Source organism: Poeciliopsis prolifica, unplaced genomic scaffold, assembly GCF_027474105.1.
Source record: "Poeciliopsis prolifica strain line A6 unplaced genomic scaffold, Auburn_PproV2 SCAFFOLD002, whole genome shotgun sequence".
In the NCBI taxonomy this organism is placed as follows: Eukaryota; Metazoa; Chordata; class Actinopteri; order Cyprinodontiformes; family Poeciliidae; genus Poeciliopsis; species Poeciliopsis prolifica.
Window position 1 is genome coordinate 4,439,509 of NW_026562377.1, and position 22,906 is coordinate 4,462,414.

At 37.9% G+C, this 22,906-nt stretch overlaps 1 protein-coding gene across 1 annotated transcript in view; it reads left to right on the plus strand.

Moving 5' to 3' along the window:
* Positions 1–7,325: 7,325 nt before the first annotated feature.
* ror1 (receptor tyrosine kinase-like orphan receptor 1) overlaps positions 7,326–22,906 on the plus strand; it is a 143,376-nt gene continuing 127,795 nt past the window's right edge. Inside the window, exon 1 of the mRNA XM_055048712.1 lies at positions 7,326–7,691. Within this exon, the coding sequence (XP_054904687.1) occupies positions 7,586–7,691 (106 nt within the window). The 5' untranslated portion in view covers positions 7,326–7,585. The remainder of the gene's footprint in view (positions 7,692–22,906) is intronic.

The window sequence follows — 22,906 nt, forward strand, 5'->3', positions numbered from 1 at the left end:
AATTCAAACACTATACACAATTTTTAAAAAATGCAATAACTAGCTATGAAAGAAGCAATAAACATTACATCTTGTCCAATAACATCAACAAAATCATTTAATGAATGTATATCAAAAATGTTGATCATTGTTCCAGTTACTAGAAAGTAAAGGCAACTTTAAACAGGTAGAATTTCAACCTTTGTTTAAAGGTACTCTGTGTTTCAGCATCTTTGCAGTTTTCTGGAAGTTTGTTCCAGATTAGTGGCATATGAAAACTGAGTGCAGAGCAAACCAAAACCAGGAGAACTGTGTGGTCTGGAAGGCTGATACAACAGCAGCAGGTGTTTAATGTACAATATTTTGGTGCTGAGCCTTTCAGTGATTAATACAGTATTTTAAAGTGTATGCTCTGAGTTACAGTGTAAGGACTTTAGAGCTATAATGAACATAAATAAACAAAATTAGGTGAAAAAAACTGAACTTGAGGATTTTTCTCAACCTATACTTGATCAAAATTGGATGGTAAAGTTCCAGCTTTGAAGTGTAGCCTATAAATATTCACTAGGGTTGAATTCAGAACCTGTCCAGACACAGAATGTTAACTTATCTGCTTTAGTTTTGAAGTTTGCTTAGGATTTCTGTCTTGTTAGAACAGGCAACTGTTCAACTAATCTAACCAAATGTCACCTCGAATGAAAGGAAATTTGTCTGGATTTTCCAAAACAAACTAGAAACCATAAAAGGCCCCAGCCAGTTATAAACCATATAATGCTTGAGTACCAGTATCCCTGTCCAACTGGTGAAACCAGCTCCACTGACTCCAAAATCAACACCTTCGTATTCGACTGATTTACATGTGCCAACATGCGTTTCATAAAAGTTTTATGGTCAAATAAGACAAAGGTTGATCTGTTTGGCCACAAAAGTACAACCGTTTCTGGAGGGATCAAACAGCCTTTCCAGTGAATGGTGATGTAAATATTGTTCTGAAGGCCTGATTTAGTTCCAGTGTAATAGCCAAATATCTTCCCAGAATAAATCAAAATCATCATTGATTGGTACATACAATGAACGGATCAATGGAAGGATCTGTTTGGTTTTATTTGTGTATTTAAATATGGAATTCTTGCATATTTCACTATCTACCCCTCCCAAAACTGATCAGTCAATAAAAAACATCCCAAAGGGATGACATTAATGTAACTGATGAGAACATGAACATTTCTGGACCTGTAATAGAAATCAAACCAAATCCCAGAAGCAGTGTGGAGAAAAGAAAAGTATTTCCAATCATTAATTAAATTAATAGACTGTTAAATCATTTCTACACCAATACCTTTAGAATTTAATCTTTGCTTAATGTGTTGTCTGACATCATCCCCAACAGTTTTTTAAATCATGTCAAACACAAAAAGTTTCAAAATCTTACAGAAAGTGAGCACATAAAAATGCTTCTAGATATGAGGCATTTATAGGCTGTGCTTTTTGCCAGCATTCTACAAACATTGAACATTGCCACCAATTATTTTATGCTGGCTCCATGCTGCTTGCCAGCTATATTTCATCACATGAAAGCTGTGTTCTTATGTATTTAAACAGATCAATGTAATTGTAAGATTTGCTTATAATTGTGTCTTTAAATAGGGCCACAACCCCATGCAAGAAAGGGGATGTTTCCCCACCATTGTGTGTTTTCACAAGATCGACAATATTCTCTGCCATATTACTTTCCATTTATTGCTTAACTGAAAATGTGCAAGCCTAAAAATCAAGTGAGAAACTAAAGCATCTCTGCTTAGCTGAAGAAGTGAACAAGCTTTTCATAGGGTGTGTGAGGTTAGCCAAGTCTCAGAGAATCCTAAAATAAAGGTTGACACTAATAGATGCAGAGGCACCATATGAATCATCAGTTTTACCGTCTCAGTTTTCCGGGTCTGGAGCCAAGTGTACAGGATGATGTGTGAGGCCATTAAAAACTGTAAGTAACGGTCCAAGATGAGCTGGAACGTTTCTGACCACTCAGTAAAACTGAGTCGTGTGGAACAGAGGCTGGATTTCGTCCAGAGTTCTCACAGAATCTTCTACTTTCACTAAATCAAGAGGAAAATAAATACTCCACAAGACACTCCACTTATATGGTTCATTGTCCTGTGTAGTGTGTGTCTGACAGAGAGACTACTGGACCTTTTGTTGCAGTAAAGATTGAAGAAAATCAGGTAGTGGGGATTTAATTTCTACCATGACTATTCAAAGCAAATTGCTTAAAATGTCATTATAGTTTTCTTCTTCAGAAGTATAAGTAATAGGAAAAAATCAAGCCCACAATCAAACACTATCTCTCTCTGGTTTCCTCCCACAGTCCAGACTGATTAATTTCTTAATTTAAACAATCATATAATGACTGGTGACCAGTCCAGAGTGTACCTTGCCTCTTGCCCAACGACCACTAAAACACAAGCAACTCTCCAAGATAAGCATGTACAGACATTGATTGATGTCTCTATCTCCAGGCTGATTGTTTCTTCAATTCTTTGCAGAATGCCAAAAGTTTGGTCAGATTGAACAGAGAGCATATGAAAACATCACTTTCTAAGTCGTACAGCTCATTCTCAGTGTGTCTGGACCACAGTTGACTCATTCTTAGAGATAAATATGGTTTAATCTAAGCCATCCTATTTTGGCTTTGACTTAAGTTTAGTTTAATTTTTCTGAACTGACTGTTCCACCTCAACCTTCCTGTAACTTTTACATGCATCCTTGCTCCAAAATATCTGAACCAAATAGCTTTAATTTCCTCACCAGCAGACATTCAGCTCTGCAAAAGTCCAGCAATATGCATCTCTCTTGTTTCAAGTGTGTTGGAGAAGGAATGCATCTAAAAGTTGCAGAATAGTAGCTCTCGAAGACCAGACTTAAGCACCCCTGATTTAAACTATTATCTAGTAGTTCTGGCTTTAACTTAGGATTGTCCTCCATGTTTTCTGTGCCAGTACTGCTCTGAACTGGAGATGGTGACACGTTCTCCACATAATTGCTGTGTCTTTTTTCATGGCTTGAGGCAAGCTGTAAAGAGGACTTCTTTTGGCTTTCGTCTTGAAACTGTTGCTACAAGTAGCTGTCCTGTCGACAGATTCTCCCACATGGCTCCTACAGAGCTTCTTGTTTGCCTCTCTGACTAACAATCTTATACTCTGGCAATTTCAGAAGACAGCAGTTGTGCTGTACTGTTTGCAGTTTTTGGATGATGAACTGACCTGTGTTCTGTTAGTCTTGAAAGCTTGACATCTCATTTTATAACCGAACCCTGCTTTAACATTCTCCACAACTTTCTCCCTAACTTATCTACAGTGTTACTTTGTCTTCATGATGTTTTGTTCTCTAGCAAATATCCGAGTTCTTCACAGAACAGCTGGAATTATTCTAAGACTAAATTACACACAGATGGGCTCGATTCCCTAATTAGGTGTCTTGCACACCACATATTGTGATGTGACAATGTGAAAAAGAGGTATGAACACTTATGAAAGCCTCTGCCTATTATTTCAGACCTAAAGGCATTCATCAGAGAGTTTTGACATGTCCGTTGGCCATTAAGAGCATTTCATCCCAGCTGTGTCTCTCAATGGTCTTCAGATAATCCAATAAAAGCTCAACTTTTAGATTTCATCAAAATGTTGAATAGAAAACTTTGGAAAGCAAGAGGATGTCAGAGATATTCAGAAATAATTATCGTTATCATTTTTTCATTCTTATTTATTGACTGAGACATCCCTGCTAGCAGGGGAACAAAGCGCCTCCCTGTGCATGTCGTTTAGTCGCAGCAGAGAGTCGCAGCCTCTGGCATCTGCTCTCAAAGAGACCTTTTGAACCCTAATCCCCCTCCCTTTATTAAAGGAAGATGACTTTCACCATGCATGGTTGCAATTTTAATAATCTTATCTTATTATGAGGCAGGATTACACTGATATGGATCAAGGAAAAAGAAACAGGGCAGATGTGTTGGAAATAATTTCACGTCATGATTGGCCCCAGAAGTGAAGCGTTGACATCTGAATTCAAACCACCTAAAGCACACTGGATGAAAATAATTTGGTTGTTTGTTCTATAAATGGCTCAGGAGTGAGACATGACTTTCATAACGAATGTCATCTCACACATTTCCTCTTACTGTAATTAGCCTCGTCAGATTTTTAGTTTGGTGGTATTTCCTTGACACATGATTTGACTGGAACACAAGAGCTTTCTGTTGTGTTCATTGGAATCTTATGTGAAATGATGCACTCAGACATTATCTATATGTCCATTTTTCTGTTTCTCAAAGTAGCGCAGAATCTAAAGGAGTGTCTGGAAAAAACTGAGCGAAGTTTGAGAAAGTTCAAGCTCATAGTAGAAAAGTTTTATGTTTAGACTCAATTGAGAAAAGTACTACTTCAAAAATCCTGAGGAGGATTTGTCACTTCTCTCCTGAAAAAGAATATGTACCTACTGGTCTTTGTAATGATGTGCATGGACAATTTGGCACTGTGGAAATCAGATAACATGTATGTGAGGGGTCTTTCACTTTTACTGGGATTCCTGGTAAAGTTTTCAAAATCAACAGACAAAGTTGCAGCTGAACCATAGTCGCTTTTTTAAACTTTAATGAAAAGCCTTTTTCATAAAATAAAAAAGCTTTTTAATGTTTGTTTGTTCATAACAACTCTTGTTTGTTTGTTTGTTTGTTATTTTAGCCATTTAACTAATGAAATATAAGGAATCCTTGAACTGTCTGTTCTGTTGTCACTCACATTTTGAAGAGAGTCCAAGAGGTGATGGTTGGATGATGGTTGGATGATGGTTTCATGCTGTGGCATGTTCCCTTTTCCAAAGGTCAATAGGCAGTAGCACCTCCAACTGCAGTTTAAACATACACATCATTTCACACAGACAAACAAGCATACACCAGTGACATCAGGGATGTCTCCCATGACTTTAGGGACTTTGCTGGAGTTGTAGGGGAACACTGAGTGGGGGATGGTATGGTGGAATTACCCTGTGCGCTCTCTTCAGCAGTCATTCTGAATTTTGCCCAGCAGGTTTGGAGTACTGGGGTGGAGCTGGGGTCCACAAGGTCTACAGCTTTACTGGAATTCAGAAGACAATCAGGACAGAAATGTCCACAGCTTTATCCTATCTTATCCCTTACTGGAAGCTTGGACAGTGTAATCTCCACCCTTTAGTTAACAGCAGCTCTGCAGGGAGGATTCTGTGGGTAGATTAAAAGATAAAAGGGGAGGTTGCTTTACGCTACCCATGGCTTTCTGAGGTTACATAGAGACTGAGAAAACAAGACATAAAGTCTCTAGATGGCAATAAGCCATTTGAGACAATAATTGTTGCATGTTTTTTTGTTTTGTTTTGTTTTTCTGCAAGAGTTAAATCAAAACCTGGCTCGTTGAAGATGATGTTTCTCTCATGAGGGTTGTGCTGTGGACTAACCAGGGATGCTAAATTGTTACCATTCTTCTGGCAGTAACGTGTGTGATGAAAACACAAGCAGGGTTAAGATCTGTGTCAAAGAAGAGCCAGATGAGAGTAGGTTTGAGGTTACGGAGAAGAAGTGATAAGTTAACAGTATTGTAACACCTCTTAGATAAGCCTGTTAAGGTGATTGTGTGGCTGTTTAGCATGTCGACTGGCACAAGAGGCCTTTGTCTTTTCCCCACACTTCCTCCCTCTGACATTCATCCTCGTCTGTCTTTGTCAAAAAACGCATGACCACAAAGTAAATCTGTGAACTAAGTATTTGAATGTGGTTTTAATACATCAGGTAAATTTGTCTTGTTGGTATGAATGGTATGCTAAACAACACCAGGTGGGTCATTATCAGAGAGCTTCATGTAGAGCTTCATACAGTTTGCCCATTCACATTACTCAGATCTGCGTTTTACTAGATGTCCGTTTTATTAGATACTTGCCTTTTTAATTATGCCTGTTAAAAGCTATTTTTAACAGGCAAATATTTGCCTGTTAAAAAAAAAGAAGTGGAATTCCTACAAAAAAAATTCTACTTTCTGACTTTATGTCTTGTTTTCTCATTCATCCATTTTTTTAAAGCTGCTTTGGTCTGTTTACCAGAAGCTAACGTCCGTCCCAAACTGGGGCCAACATGACCATACATAGTGTTACTTCTTGGGTTAGTTTAACCTAACATGCATGGTTTTGGACTGGACTGTCGGAGAAAGTCAAGCTATACAGACAGAACACATGCATGCAAATGGGGAACATGCTGACATCACAAAAAGACCTGCTGACCCACTGGGGGCCAAACAGAGACTCACCTACTATGAGGCGACAAAGGCAACACAGCCCAGCTCACCACCCTGCTGCCTAACAGTATTGTTATTCTACAGTAAAAAGTTGTGGTCTTAATGAATTTACCATATACCTGTTATATTTAAAAAGTATTGGTGTGTTTTTTTTTATCAATTTGTAAACAAAAAATATGTTTTCCCAGATCAAAGAGCTTACTGTATGTAACAGTTAAAATGTATGTACCTTTAAATTTTAATAGTTAAAATCCTTTTCATGTAATCACACTTTGTTTAGAGATTTTGATGTCTGTTGTAATTCTCTTAAGCAAATCAGGCCAGACTTTCAAAAATATTCATCAGTACAATTAGCTTTGCTATGAGATTATGCTGACAAGAAATGTTTCAACTAGAACTTCCTGCCTTTTATTAGTTTTTCTTTGTTAGAACTACAGAGCTTTAAGATATTTCATGTTAAAATCTGAAGCACAGACATCCATGGATACACTCACAATCATACATAAAGGCAGTTTAGGACTGCTGTGCAGCCTTCAACATAGCTAACCTTGTGAACCTTTAGGACTTTCATTTAAAGATGTGCTGCAGGTTTATCAATAGAGGCAACTGATTTGAATCCTAGTACAAATGAAGCAAGATGATCTCTATGTTTATTAAAACCTGTAATTAACCTTTATCTGATTTTTCCTGGACTCAAAAAAAAAAATATTCAAGACTGGCTGATGTTTTCAGTGATTTCCCTGAAAATACAAGTTCTGCAGTCAAACAATTATGATTAAAATCTTTATTTAGCTGTTTGAACAGTAACCTAAACTAACTTTAAAATAGGTAATGAAAATGAAAATTTTCTAGAAGCAAAAATATAATTCTGAGAACAGTAATTTCCTTTTTATGGAAACAGAGAAGCCTCCGGTGGTTCGGTTGTTTTTCCTGTAGTGGACGCAAGGTGGCGACACGTGTCTAAACACAACCATGTGGTTCCTTTGGGGCACAATTCTGATTACTCAAGTTTGTTGGAAGAAGTTTGTGCTCATTTGGAGAGACACACACACAGTTAGGGCTCCAGAGAGAGAAGAAGGAGAAGACGCAACTTTCTCCTTCATTTTTTTATTCAGGTAACCCAGTGCGCTTTTTGATTTTTGATTTATTTATTTTTTCTGAAGGAAAGCGCAAACAGCAAACTCTAAGGCAGCGCGCTGAATTTGGAGACGCATTTTTTGGGGGAAGAGAACTCAACGATCCCGTTCGGATTTGGATGTGAAAAGCGGCCAAGGGTGTAAGACAGAGCAAGAGGAATGTATCAAAATCGGGCCGCGGTGCGGGAACGTCTGTGGAGATGTCCAGCCTGCGCTCTGTGGCTCTCCCTGCTGCTCCAAGGCGTGCTGGACCTGAGCGCGTCCGGTGAGTTTCTGCAGCTTTCCCCTTCCACTGGGAATCCTTCCTGTCTCTCCTCGGCGTTTCTGTTGGCTCTGCTCTTTGCGGATTTGCCTCATTCATCTGTGTGCCAATCTGCGGAAAAACTTAACTGCACTCCAACGTGTACTTATTACAATTAAACCACTTTTTAGAGACGGTTCATGTCCTTCAAAGGCATGTCTATATTTCAGACTCTTTTCTTTGTTTCCACAAGAGATCATCTCTCTCGCATGTACATGAAGCAGATCTGTTTGTCACTCAGCTTCTCCTCTCATGCAAACGAGCTTTGGTTTTCAGATTAAAGTCCTTTTGTGATTCTGAAGCCTCGGCACGGGGAGAGACTCAAGCCCATTGACAGACATGAGGACTCTTACCCTGCTGTTGTGCCAGCCACCCCCTGAAAATGTAGATTCATTAAAGATAAGAATGGATGAGAGCCATTTCCACTGCCTTTACTACTAATGGCTGTTGATGGCAATAAGATGACCTTTTGTGAAGTACTCCAGCGTTTGACTTCTTATGAAAACGAGTTGTCCATATCTGTGTTTGCAGTGCTTTGCTAAACCTTTTCACATTGTATTAGTTTTGTTTTGGATTTCAAATAATCTAATGCGTAAAAACGACATGGAAAAAATAGGATACCTGGTTTTTCAGTGCTTCTGGAGCTAAAAGTATAAGAAGATTTGAGTTGTATTCACCCCCTTTGACTCTAGAACCTCCTTTATTGCAGTTAGAGCTGCAAGTTGTTTAGGGTAAATGATAGTGTTGCCCTTGAATCTTAAAAAAACAAATAAACAAACAAAGTTTGAATGAAGAGGTTGAATATCTTTATTTCAGCCTCAGATTCTCAATTGAATATCGGTATGAACTTTGACTAGGTCATTCCAAATGATTAACGTTTAGCTTTGGATGTATGTTTAGAGTTTTTGCCCTCCTGAGAGGATAACTGCTACCACACAAAGCATCCCCACAGTATGATACTCTGAGCCTGTTTCACAATAGTGATGGTGTGTTCAGGGTCATTTGCTGTGTTAGTTTTTACATGTAGAATGGAAAGTTTAATTTTGATCTTATCTGATCAGATCCTTTTTTTCCCACATGTATGTGCAAGTCTTCTAAGTCCTCTAGTGCTAGAATTAGCTAGAAGACGCGGTAAACGTCTTCTAGCTAATTTTTTAACAATTCCTATTCTTGTCTCTCTTCAATGGCTTGCATAGTTTCCTATGAGATGTTTGAAGCTTGGGAAATGTTTTTATAACCCAACCTTACTTTAAATTTCTCCAGAGCTTTCTCTATAAGTTGTCCACCGTGTTCCTTGGTCTTCATCAGTGTAGTTAGTTGGAGGCAGACCACAATCTAAGCCACATTTCATATTTTTTAAATGGAAAGTATGCATAATTTTCTTCTCACTAAACAATTATGTGTTGCTCTATCAAGTTTGAGTTTGTGATGTGGCAAAACGTGTGAAAGGTTCAAAGGGTATATGGACATTTTTGAAAAGCACTTTACCTTTACAGCCTTTGTTATTTAGGTTTGGTTGACATTGCTAATGGCTGTTGAGGCAATAGGATGACTACTCCTTTGACTTCCAAGACAGAATAATTCCTTGATTTGTGGGTGGACCATATTTAGTACTAAAGGCTACTCTTGTCTTGTCAGTCCTGAGTTTTACTGCTTTTCTCAGCCCCTCCACCTTCTGCGTGTTTGTGTGAGATCCTAAAGGAAAAGATGGCAGATGGCCTCATGCTGGATGTATATATGTAACTGCTTGACTAATATAAGTATGATTGATTTTAGTTTGATTTAGATATGAATTGTTTATGAATCTGCTCATGGAAAGCATTTTAAAATTGTTTTTGTCCTGGCCTTTTTGAGTGTGTTGTAAGTATCTAACAGCCCTCCCTATCCAGAAAGGTAGTTATGAATTATCTCCGGAAGATTTTCTGGGTTTGTTTGGATTACCTCTGTCCTCCCCTAAATGCTCTGGGTGGTTATTTACGATGACACTGTGCAGCATATGCTGTGTTGAGCTTAAAGCTTTTACGTGATAGTCCTTCTTGTTCCTGTCCCTTTCCGTATCTTCCGGCCTTTTCCTCTGGCTGGGAGACAGCGAGGAATGTTAATCCACATTACTTAACAGGATGACTTGGCTCTGACTTATTCAAATGGAGTTTGATGGTGGAATATGGAGAGAAAAGGCATTAAGACCCTGATTCTCTGTCTATTTTATACCTGGACATAGGAGTTTTGACACGAAATCCAACAGTTAAATTTTGAATTGTTACACCACAGTTGCATCAATCAAATAGAGATTCAACTCAACTTTTTTCCCCTTCATCATGACTTGGCCTGCAGTAAAAAAGTAGATCAATTACTAAAATATTAGAATTTTTAAAAAATACAAAAAATTACAAACTAAGTAGTTGCACTATTTTTGCTTTTATAAACACTTTAACAAACAACATATTTCCTTTCTTTGTTAAAATTAGATCAAGATTAGGGATAAAACCTCTTTGAATTATTTTTAAGATAATATTCTTAAGTTTTTCAAAAACATTGGTACATGCTGCATGGTTTACAGTTTCTTCCAAATACCAACATTACCATGCCATGTTTTGTTAATTTTCATGGATCAAAACATTCTGGCCAGATGGGTTGCACAAATTGTACATCTGCAGCACTGCTATGCTGAGTTATGTGCCAACTTAGTAAGATAACATCTCAGTTTATTTTGATTTTGGTGCAAGAAAGCATGTTTAAAAATACTTTTTGAAATAGAGTGAAACTAAGTATTTCTTGATTTAACAACTCCAAGTTTTAGCTTAAAAACCACTAATAAGATCAGACGAGACCTTTAAAAAATTGGAAATCAGTATTGGCCAAGAAAAGTCCAATGCATCTTCACCTAGTACTTTGCTTTGCATTTGCTAAACCAGTCAGTTTTGCTTTTTGACAGGCAACTTTTGTCCAAAAAAAGTTTCTTAACTGTTAATAAACATTTCTACTTTTAAGAGTCTTTTCTCTTGCAGCAATAGCCTCTTCACCATTTGTTAGTTGCTGGGAGTTTTGTCTCCTTTCGAGCTTGCAGTCTGAGAGGGATAACAACAACAACAATGTGGTTCAGCTGTAATCAATTGTGAAGAGAACAGTGCGGCGCCTGTGATCAGTGGCCTTGTTACGGCCACTCTGTGGAAATGTCTCAGCACATGTGGCCAAGAAGAAAGGGAAGAGCATCGTTATCTACTTTTATTTGTGGCCGTCTGGCTTGCTGGTCACTCTGCGAGCTTCCAGTCAGGGGTCGGAGGTCGCAGGTCTGTCGGTGTAGTATAAATGCCTGCGTTTTTAGGAACAATTAGGGTCTCCCCGGCTTCAACAAGGGAATTTTGATGATATGTCGGAAAATACACGAGTTAGTTGTAAAAACAAACACACACATGAAGTTTATGTGTTTTAGAGAGCTGCATTTGCTGCAAATTCTTCTCAATGCTTATGAAAGTGAGTCAGGAGGTCATGGAAGGAATTTGGTTTGATTACTGCTGGACAGGAGATTATCGCCCTTTTAATGGCCACACACGCTGAAGTCAAAATCAGATTTTTAAGTGCAGAACTAAACCTAAAGGTTTTAATTCACGCTACACAAGCTTCTCTTCATGGTCTGTGAAACTTACACAAGTATCAGCAGACCTTGTATTTTATATATGCTTTGTATTTCTCAGATTTCAGCATAAATCTGTCTGTGACATTGATTTATTTTTATTTACTCTGAAGTTAAAGTCAGGTTTTGCAGCTAATGAGGTTCTAAAAATAGAGAACGATTTGAGCCCAACTTGTTGGCTTTTGGGAAGGCATAAAAACAAAGCAGTTTTATTGTCAAATAGTGACAGTTGTTCCTCTACTGCCTTTTGGCTGTAAGTAATAATATGTGACACTTTCATTAGGTTAAAGTATTAAACTGTGTTTTCATGGTGCTATTTCTACAAAAACCATCGAAGTGTTCCTGACTGCAGAGCATTTACCTCTGAATGTTCAAGGTCCTCTGCATGGCAGTCATTATAAAATGTATTCATTGTGGCATGTAGCCTTTTAGTGTGACCTGCAAAGTCTTGAAATAGTTTCAGTCGACTATCGAAGAAAGTTGGTTTTAAATCACCTTCTATGCATATAGTTACCAGTCTCTCTTAGTCTGCCTCTTTACTGTCCATCTATTGTCCATTTCCTAGACTATTTACTGAGAAGATAATGAAACTGAATTCAAGTGATGTCAAAATATAGATCATTATAGTTTATTTTTAGGAATTAGGACAGCTTGTGCTGATACTTTATGATATTTGCCTCTTACCTGTTAAAATGTTTATTTAAAGCTCTAGGAGATTTTTATGCTAAAATGTCCTTTTTGTAATTTCTGGCCAGAAACTGTAAAATATGTATACAAAAACAAAGCACTGATTTGTCTGAGATTTAATGGTGTAGCCCAGGGGCCAGATGTGGGCAAATACACTATCTTGATTGTGCCACATTTAATTAGAAAATCATCATAAACGCACCATTAAACTTACACATTTTCACTTAAAAAGTAATGTTTCCTGTTTAACCAATGAAAATGTCAAGGCAATGAAACATGAGATATAAGGTCTTCCCATTCTTCCTGACAAATATTACACCTTTCTTTCAGCTTCCTTTGAGATCCATGGGTGCTTTGCTGAAAAAGGCCCCCTGCTGGGAAAGCCACCTCAGTCATGGGAAATGCTTTGAGGGGGAAAAAAGGGCACAGTGTTCTGCCCACAGATGTGCCTGCCTTTAATCATCTTAGTGTGCTCAGGTGTGGCCAGCAATGCATATTGAGAAAAACAAAAACATGCAGAAATCAACTCTAATCATCCACCCACAAAAATTCAAAGTTTGTATTTCCAGTTACTAATTTGATCATCCTTGCACTGCTAATAGCTCCTCTGTGGTTTCCTTCCGATTGTGGTTTCATCCAAACATGTTGGTGACATGTTGGACTCCGTCCTAGTTTGAGTGGTGCATCTCTTTCTCTTTCCGATCAAAAGCTTTTGCACTCTCCAGCACCACATAGCGTAGGGCACTGTGCGTCCCCTTAAAAGCTTTTGCCAGGCACAGAAAAATGTGGCTGGAGCTGTATGTGTGAAACAGATTTAGTTGGTTCCTTTTTTCCCTTTTTTTTTTGAGGAGCAAGGGAGAACTGACTCTTTTTGAGACAGCTTGACTCCTATGTGAGTGTTCAAAATGGGGAGAAAATCACAGGCTTTAATTTAATCAGCACATAGTCATAAATCACACATAGACTCTGTTTTATGCCCCTGATTTAAATCATTGGTGTGTAAACTATACATCGTAGTCAGACGATTTCCTACTTCCTACTCCTTATTAAGCACATGTGTGTTGCTAAAGCGAAGTGTGCCCCACTGTTGCCAAACTTGGAGAATATAGTGTGCTAATTGTTTAACTGGTGTATAGTTAGCAGACAGCATGTTCCAAATTATATGTATAAAGAAAACAAAGATATTCAGGAACTTCTTACGTTTCCAGTTTTTATTGCTTGTGTTGAACTTTATATTAAATCACTCTGTGCTATTAGCCTCATTGAACGCTATTGGTGATGCAAAAAGCCCAAAAATTTTTGCTGTGTTGCAGTGGTGCTGGTTTGGCTGGCAGAAGTGTTGGAAAAATGACCTTCTTTTAACTCAACTGAGCCTTTTCTGTGCATAATAAAACTGCCTGAATTTACAGTGTTTGTGAAAAATCAAAGGAAACTGAGCTTAGTAAAGAAATGAAGGCTGGGTATATTTAGATTCTTAAATCCTGGAATTTCTTTTCATTCATTTACTTTTTTGATTCAAACATGCCACTTCTACCTAAACAATCTGCACAAATCTATTTAAAAAAGAGATTGGGATCAGACATGAAAAGCCTGATTGGTGCATCTCTGCTTTCCACTAATCAAGCTCTTCATTTTTTTGTGTTGTGGTCAGAGGTAACATTGAATCAAAGTCTGCAGCGTCGATCATTCGAATCCTCCTTCTTGATGCTTGATAATGTTTCTGCCACTGCAAACTGTGGCCAAGCATGAAAACCTTTTTCCTGCAATTTACTGTGTGCTTAAGAGGTGAGTGGTGAGTGGTTGGATAGAGGAAGCTGTGTGTGTGGAGGGTTCATGGAAATTCAGTGTTGGATGAAGAGAAGGAATGAAATGCAGTGGTTTATGCTTTTAGTACTAAAGTTCAGAAGTCAATGTGGCTACTTGAGATGTTTTGGATGCTTTCTGAAAAAAGAAAAAGAATTGCAAAAAGATTGTGATGTTTCTCTCCAGATTCTGATATCTTAAACTGTGCTTTGCTGGTCTGCTGATGTTTTTTTAATCAGCTTCCTACATGAAGCCTTTATGCTGGTCTCTGACTCAAAACGGAGAAAAATAGGCAAATATGTAATTAGACAATTTAGACTTAAGTTGGGAAACTAAGCTAAGTTTGCTGATATTCACAATCAGAGCAATAAATAATAACTCTTAAAGATAAGGCTGGGCTCAAGGTTGCCTGATAAGTTTCTGAACTCACGGTTGGAGTGAAGAGTGGCAACTTGGGGTTAATAGGAAAGCTGTATGATTGCAAGATTTGTTGAAATACAGAATCAAGTAGAGTTGTTCAGTATTCGAGCTCTAAAGTTCTTTTCTAGACAAAACAGCAGCATAAACCTCCTGTTGCTTTAGATCCCTAAGTGTTGTGTTCAGTGGTTTCTTTCAACTCAGCCTGGAAGACAAATTGCTGTTGCCACATTAGGAAAATGTTCCCCGCTGTACTTTATGCGCACAATACAATGAGTCCTTTACTGCAGCCCGGTAAGCCAAACTGAGAGTGTGAGACTATGCTGATGATAAAGTGAGTCTAATGGAATAAGGCACACATTCTGCATAACTGAATCCTATAAGGATTTGAAGACATTAAATGTCTAGCAGCACGTGGAGAAGAACAGCTGTAAATTGTACAGTTAATGTTTTATCAAGTTAGTGCATCTAGAGCATCCGCCATGGTGAACTGCCTAAAATGTGAACATCATGCAGGGGGTAGGATGAAACATGGCTTTTTAAGTTCCCCTATACATGTCAGAGTAAATCTTTTTAAACCTTGTTTGCTTTGCATTAAGGACCTCAGAAACTCGCTCTCCATGCAGGCAGGTTGATAGCTGTTCACCCACAATTAGGTCTTTGTAAGACACCGCACCTCCTCCCAGGGTATTAAATACTGCAAACTTTATGGGCTCCTGCCAAATACACATGCATTTATCTTATTTTAAGAAACATTCGCTTTATTGTTTTACTACCATAGGTTTTTCTAATTTATGCCCTTTTAAAAATTAAAATATGTCCACCACTATGAGAAATTGAATTGAGTGTAGAGTTGCAGTTTAGTGTTTTTAAGGGCAGTTAATCAGAATTTTCTTTTAGGTCAGGATACATATGGGGAAAAAAGTTTGGAAAAGCTTTGGACCAGTCTCAGATCATAATTGTATAACTTTAAATATACTACTCTTTCACAGCATTTATACAAAATATTAAAAACATACATAATGCCATTGTGTTTGAGCAAAAAGAGCAAAAAGTATTCCTATGTTTGCAAAATAACTTCGGAAATTGATTGATAGTAATTATATTGCTTAATTATATATATAGATCTTGGCTTTAAGTAATTCATGGCAGTGATCTACAAAAGGTCTGTGTGGACACCAGACTAAGAATTCAAAGTATTAATTTTTACATTTTAACAGGAACAAAGGTTATAAACTGGTATTTAAAGAGTCATTGTGAAGTGTTATCCAGTTCAGATTTGATCTAAGACGGTCCTGAGGCCCAAAAATTTGACTTTGCTGTGGAGATATATGTAGCAGACTTGGACAAAAAATCTGATACGGGTTTGGGACATATCCAATTGATAGCAGTCTCGAAGTGCTAAAGTTGAACTCTCAGAATCTGTTGAGGTTTTATAGAAAAGTTGCTTGTCTGTTGTCAGTGACTCTCTCAGGCCTACTTTCTGCTCGGCTGGACATGAGAAAACACTCAGCTCCTCTGTCATCCCACCTCCATGATGGGAATGACATCCAAACTCCTTGGCACGCCTCTTATCTGACTGGCAAACAAACACTGAGACTAATGCTGGCACTTTTCTCGCAGTTTTCCTTTTGCCCTTACTTTCACACCGCCTTCCAAGGACTTCTTTCTCCCACTCAGACACACATGCACTCTGTGTCTATCCCCTTTCTGCATCTGCAGCTCCTTTTGGCTGCTCAGTGGCTCCTCCACTTGGCCCTTCTGGCCCATCTGACTGACACGCTTGTCTGAACTCAGGCATCTGTTTATTCAACAATAACTGAAGTCAGAGTGGCTCCTATGCTCCACAGGGACACAAGCATAACAAGTTGAACAGCTTTTGGCATTCTGCTGTCAGTTTTAGATATCTTAAAATTCAATAAAATATATCTTGATAAAATTAAAGTAGGCTCTTATACTGTAATTCTTTTATTTAGAACTGGGGATGTTTTATCCAATAAAAGATGCCCGATAATGACCTTGATGAATATTTAAGGCTTAGTACTCAGCAGCTTTTTTTTCTTGTACGTGGTTGTGGTTAAACAGCAAAAGCATTAGACCATCAGCTCCTGGGGCATTTGTATAAACTTGGCCTTCTGCAGTTATTATTAATACGTCATCGCATGTATTTTCTTCTTGGCTGGTCCATCCCATTTTTTTTGTTTTTTTTGTTTTCTTCTTTCTGTTTTTTCACGCTTGCATGTCCAAACACAAATGTTGTATTGTGTAATGTGCAAATTCACTCCTCCTGCAAATGCAATCATTAAACAAAACATGCCTGGACTCCAGGAAATCAAATTTTACGGGCCATCTAATGATTTGTGTTTGGGGTGAAGTAACTCTGTACTTCTGTTTTCGATTTCCTTGTTATTAGTTTGGGTTTTTTGACCTTGTAATGTAGATATTTGAGAGGTTTTTAATGACGCAGAAGAAACAGAAAGGAGAGTGTTTTCTGTCCTTTGGATTTTATTGCTTTGTAAATACAGGTAGTAGTCACAGAGACTGGTGTTTAAGCCTGTTGTAGTCTTAGGTTGACTGCAAGAATGTTCTCCTTTTGAAGATTAGTTCCTTCAAATGGGTTTTAGTTTAAAGCTGCCAGTTAAATTAGGCTACTTGCCCAACAAGCAGATTCAGAGATCTGCTGAAATAATAATGCTGAAAATGCCTAAGCTATTTTTTCACCACCACAAAATATAAGCAACTTTGGACTTTACAGCTGCAAGTTAGTGAACTTTATTTGAAGACTATATTCAGAAAGTTGGTCAAATTCTTCTGATTTAGCTCGACAATCTGTATCTTCATTCCTTTAGGTGTTCTTGATATATTGTGAATAATACGGGCACAGAGGGGTTTTAAGTTGGGTGGTGTGTTTTAACCTTTCACATAGAGCTTCATAATGTATCCAGTTAAAGAGAAAGTGTCATATAAAGTTAACTTTTTAAAACATTTTAATCATGTCATGATGTTACATCATCAAAACTCACTTGAGTTGTTGCACTTGAATTTTTCATGTATCCTTGAAGTGCTGACGATGGTCCTGTTTCTTCCTCTTCAGAATCATTCAAACTTAAGAAGTCTCCCTCCTATAGAATTCTGCTTTCATTACAAGTCCAAAATTACTGGCTGAGATTTTGTGCCTTCTCACATGTGACGGTGCTGAAGACGACATGCGTCAGTTGTGCTGTTATGCACGATATAGAAAAGGTGCAAAAGGCATCTATGCCAGAATGGGAGTAACTTGAAAAGAACAACATGAAAGAAAATAAAGCCTTTTCATGACCCTCATCAGAATACCTGTAGCTAAATAAATATTTCTCCACAAATGACTAATTGATCATTTGGATCAGTTTCATACCACACCCTTTCATATTTGCGTATTAACTTTCCAAGAGTGAGTGTAAGCAAATCTCCTTCAAAATTCCGACTCTGACATTTTCATAAACCAGACCAATAAAATGAACTTAAAAGGATTCTCATATAAACAAGCCAAGACTTTTGGGGAAGTCTGCTATCACACTCACAATTTTGCACAAATCTGTTGTGGTTTAACAGTCTCACCACAAGGTAGCTTTCCTAATGGAAGAGCAATTGAGGTCTTAACAATTCTGACTTTTGGTGTTTCAGAAAGAAAGAAGAGAGTTAAAGGAATGGAATGAAACAGTCAGTCTCCAGATGGGCTTAAGAGTTTGAAGAGCCACCAGTGTCTTGTGTAATGTCTCACTTTTGTGGTTGTTGTGGTTGCAATCTGTCGGAATGATAATGGAAAGTTTTGGAATGGTCAAGAGCTGGAATCTGCTTTTGCAATACCTTCTTCACTCGTGACTGGCATCATTCAGGATGCCAGTCAGTCCCACTATGAGCAAAAAAATAAAAAAGAAAATGAAAAAAGAAAATGAAAAAATAAGGATCAGCATTACTCCATTATTGAGTTTTGCCTCTAAAGCCGTCCCCTGTTGTTCACATTTTCACTTTCACCAGTCATTCTGCTCCTCAGATGTTTATCAAAGCTGACACTGACTTGGAACCACCATGGTTTAAATTTACCGACTGTTGAGATTGTCTCCTGTGTGCCCATGGTTCTCTCACACCAACTTTTATTTTCTTGTCTCTCTCTATTTTTGTCTCTCTTTCCCTGAGTCTCCGGCACCCCATCCCTCCTCCTTTCAAAGAGCATTAATTTCAGCCAGGCAGGAAATGAAACTACATTGCCCTGCGACTCCAGCAGAAGAGGGGGAGCTTGGAGGGGGAAGTGGTGGAGGTCCATGGAGTATATGAAGCACAATAGTAGTTCTTGAAAACCAGATGAAAAGATTGCTAGTTGGAGGAGGTGAGCGAGGGTCGGGAGGGTCCTGGATCAGTTAAGAGAAAGATGAGAAGGTCAGGAATGGTACTGATCTAAAAAAATATTTTCATATAACAATTTGAGTGACAGCAGCCTTTAAATTCACTTTCATATAGTTGTGCATGTCCAGAATTTGAAATATTTGACTCTGGAACTTCCAAAGATTACTAGAGCAAAGGAGAACTTTGTAGAACCCGTTGGCCTCTTTATCGTTCACATCTCCTCACCTCCATCCTGCTATCAAAAGTCAATGATCTTCTCCTCAGAGGGGCCTATATAAGAGGCTTAGACCCGCGTGATTCCACTGCGTGTTTGTTTAACCTCTGCATGGCTCCCTCTACTGTGCTAAGCTTTACCCAAAGAAGCTCATTACCTCTCACCATTCTGTCTACCACTATTTTGTTGAGCCATTATAGTAGAATAAAATTATTTTTTTGTATAGTAATAAAACATATTCATTGATGCACAAAAAATTAAGAAAACTGACAGACTAAACTTGCAGAATAAACCTTGATAGAATATTTACTGAACTTTTTGTTGAATGGTACATCTTAGTCTAACTGCGTTTTAATACATCAGAAATGTATTGAAAAGTGAATTGATTATAATTTAAAATAAATAAATGACATGCATATTATATATATTTCAGAATGTTAAGATCCTACATAAGGTCAGCAGGACTGAACAATATGCGTTTCATATCGGTTGATATAACTACTGATAAGTTTTTAGTCTTAAATATGTAAAATACTGCCAAACTAGTAATGTTTCCTCTTTTATGCACAGTGTTCAATCCATGTTGTTGTTTCATTTTAAGCTGTGCTGAGAGATTGACTGGTTAAGGCCTTTCCTCTGTCTAGATTCTGGATTAGAGTTCAGTTGAATTATTGAATATTCTATTAGACATGTTTTCTATTGACACGGATCATCTATCTATTGCAATAGCTATTGTTAATGCATGATGTTTTGACCAAAGGTCAACATGTTTTGAATATAGACATTTTATGTTGCAACCAACATATTCATTGGGGAAAATTACTGACTTTAAAGCATATTTCTGCTGAAAAGCTTAGTAGAAAAACAGAAGTGGTAGAAAAAGGTGCTCAACCAACAGGGATGACTACATCCTCAACAGGATTGGGATTCAAAGAGTGTGGACTGCAACTGCGTCAAGCTTTTCACGAACCAGCAGATACATATTAAGGACACAGGCTACATCACACAGCTTGAGTTTTAAGCCACTCCTGCTCCATGATACACAAACAACAAGGGGGAAAATTTGCTAGATTAAATTAGTTCAAGCTTACCTTTTTAGATCAAAATAAATTTTGTATTCTATTTGGAAATCAAGGTTGCAGAGTCTGGAAAAAGAGCACAGAGCCACAAACAAAGTTTCTCAAGGTCGAGCTTAAGGTTTTCACAGTCAGCGATGATTTGGGGAGCCTGGTCATCTGCTGCTGTCGGTCATGGGAGCCATTTACGAGGGGATTTTAGAGCTCTTCATGCATCCCTCAGCTGACAAGCTTTGTATAGACGTTGATTTCATTTTCCAGCAGGACCTGGCACCTATCCCACTGTCAAAATGCTCCTTGATAGGCCAGCAAATCTGTCTGATCGAAACTCTTTGAGAAGCTGTGGAGTATTGTCATACCTTTCTGTACGCTGACATTTCTGTTTTACCAAACCTTTTGGAAACAAAATCTGTCTTAAGTAATGTTCTAATTTTAGGTAGGATTTTGAATTTTGGGTTATATTTAGCTATAAGCTAACTATATACACAAAAATACTTGTTTTAAGTGTTTATTCAATATCTGAAATTAATATACTTTTCCATCATATCTCAGTTTACTGAGATGCAGAGGTACATAATGTAAAGTGATGTTTTGCAACCAGCTTTGTCCCTGTAGATGCAGACTGTTTCCAGAGAATTTGCATTGTGACATTTTTCCTGTCATGCTCAGCTGACTCTCTGATAAAAGCTGAGCTGCTGCTGATAATTTTCACCACATTGGATTGCTGTTGGTATGATGCATTGCTAATGGTATGAGAGTTTTAAACAATTGTGGTGTCAGAATTTTCCACTGCTGCAACAGTTTAACAGTTTGTAGTTAAACTAAAGTTTGTCTCAACTCCCCCTCCTTTCCTTTCACTTTTCCTCTTTGACTTGATGTCTTCCTGTCCTTTTTGGGACTTTTGACCTTTTAATGAGAATTTCTTGTGTTTCTTGTGTTTATCCTGTTCATGACCTGTTCCAGCTAAATAACATTGTTATTTCTTGACTTGTTCCTTTTTTTGCCATGCAAATTGCCCCTTTGCCCCCCTGCTGGCCTCGCTTTGCACCCTTAGATTTGTTTTATTGTTTAGTCTTTACTTTAAATCTGATTTATCTCCAGCCAGCTGGCCAGTTAAAGCTCTTCATGATTACCCAGACCAGAAAACAACATTGTCCTTTGTTTCAAAAGTAGCTTCTTATGCAATTGAATTCAGATTACAGCTGCTAAAATCAACCTTTTATCACACTCTTAGCTCTATGACTGTTTTTTTTTTTTTTTTCCATCAAGTGACTGCTGTGTGATCAGACTTGCGGGCAAAAGAATTGAGATTTTCCCCGACTCTTTTGCCCGCAAGAGAGTCGGGCAAAACACTCTTTGCCCGCTTTGTTGACTTTTTTGAGTCAAGCCAGGCACTTCGAATAACTTAAGATGTTAACGCACACACACACAAAAAAAATACTTTCATCACTTGTCTGAGAAAACAAACACGGCCCGAGAGGCACAGAATAAATAGCATGATGATGAGGATTGGGCTGCAAAACTATTTTATATTTTAAGCCTGGAGAAGTGGAAAAGAGATCAAATCTTTTTGATTTGTGCTCGTTTTCATACAGTCAAGATGTTTTGCTGTGTTTGTTGCATGGCTGTGAGATAAGTGAAAGGCTAGGGCAAACTTAGGTAATTTGTGTTTGCGCTGGCTTCCTTTTTGCTACGGACATGTAGGATAATTTAAGGAAGAAACAAATTTCCTGCCCATTGGCCTTCATGTTTAATGGGTACAAACAGCTCACTGCTAATGAGTGCAGTGTAAGCTTGTAAATGTGTTTAGGAAATCCCAACACTCTAGGGCTTGCTGAATGAGCTGCCGTACTGTTGTTTTACATATTGGGATTCTTTAGCACAGTGGAACCAATCAAGTTCTAATTGGTTCAGTAAAAAGAAAAACGGTTTGGAAAGCCAGTTTTACACCTAATTTCTTCCCTAAAACACGTCTTTGGTGTCATTCATCCAAACGAACGGGAAAAAAAGGATGCTGAAGAACATCTCATCATAATTACATTTTTTTCTAAGAGCAATTACAGGTGGTGATGGTTGTGGATGTATGATGTTGCCTTGTATTTTACGATGGTACTTAAAAAGTCAAAAGTGATCCACACACAGATATCTGCTGTCAACTTATGTTTGGACGATCACTGGGGTTTATCTAATGGCTTACACATACCTGAATCTCAGTGTCATTATTTAGGCTAAAGTTTGACCAGTTTACCAGTTTGCAAAAAATGGTAGTTTTATTCAACTAACAGTTGAATAAAAGTAGTTCAACCAATGTCCTGTCCAAGAACATAAAGAGATGGACATGGATTATTTAGAGAGTTGGCACCGCAAGTTAGCAATGGTTACAATATCACTGCAATGATATAAAAAAAAAACCTTTACATTTTCCGGATGTGATAACAATGAACTTGCAAAGAACTTTGAATAACAAGTGTAACTCTAATTTTGACTTGTTATTACTCAACGTGTTTTTACCTGTGGTTTGTGCTTACATGCTCATGCAGCTGCTTTGATTGGCTTGTTTGCAATAGTGCACACCCCTATTCTGAGTGTTGGTGGTCTTGGAAAGCCACCAAGATCACCCGGCTGCTCTGTAATGTGAAAGCAATTAGAAGCCAGTGGTTTTACGCCGGACCGATTTTGTGTGGAATAACAAAAGGTAATGTAGGTCAGAAGGGACCGATAGCTGTGAGCTGTGTGGCTACTGCTTCACCTTGGACAGTGTCTGTTTACATAAGCATTTATACAATTGCAATTCTGCACTTACTTTAGCTACTTAATGTTTTACTAAAACAGTATTTTCTCGTAGTACAGAACATTCAAATTCTTAAAAAGGTCAAATTGATCATGAATATCAACATTTGATGCTTTAAAAAACTTGCATGCGAGTTGTTTCTGTATCTTTTCTTTTCTTGTGCAGGTTCGTAAT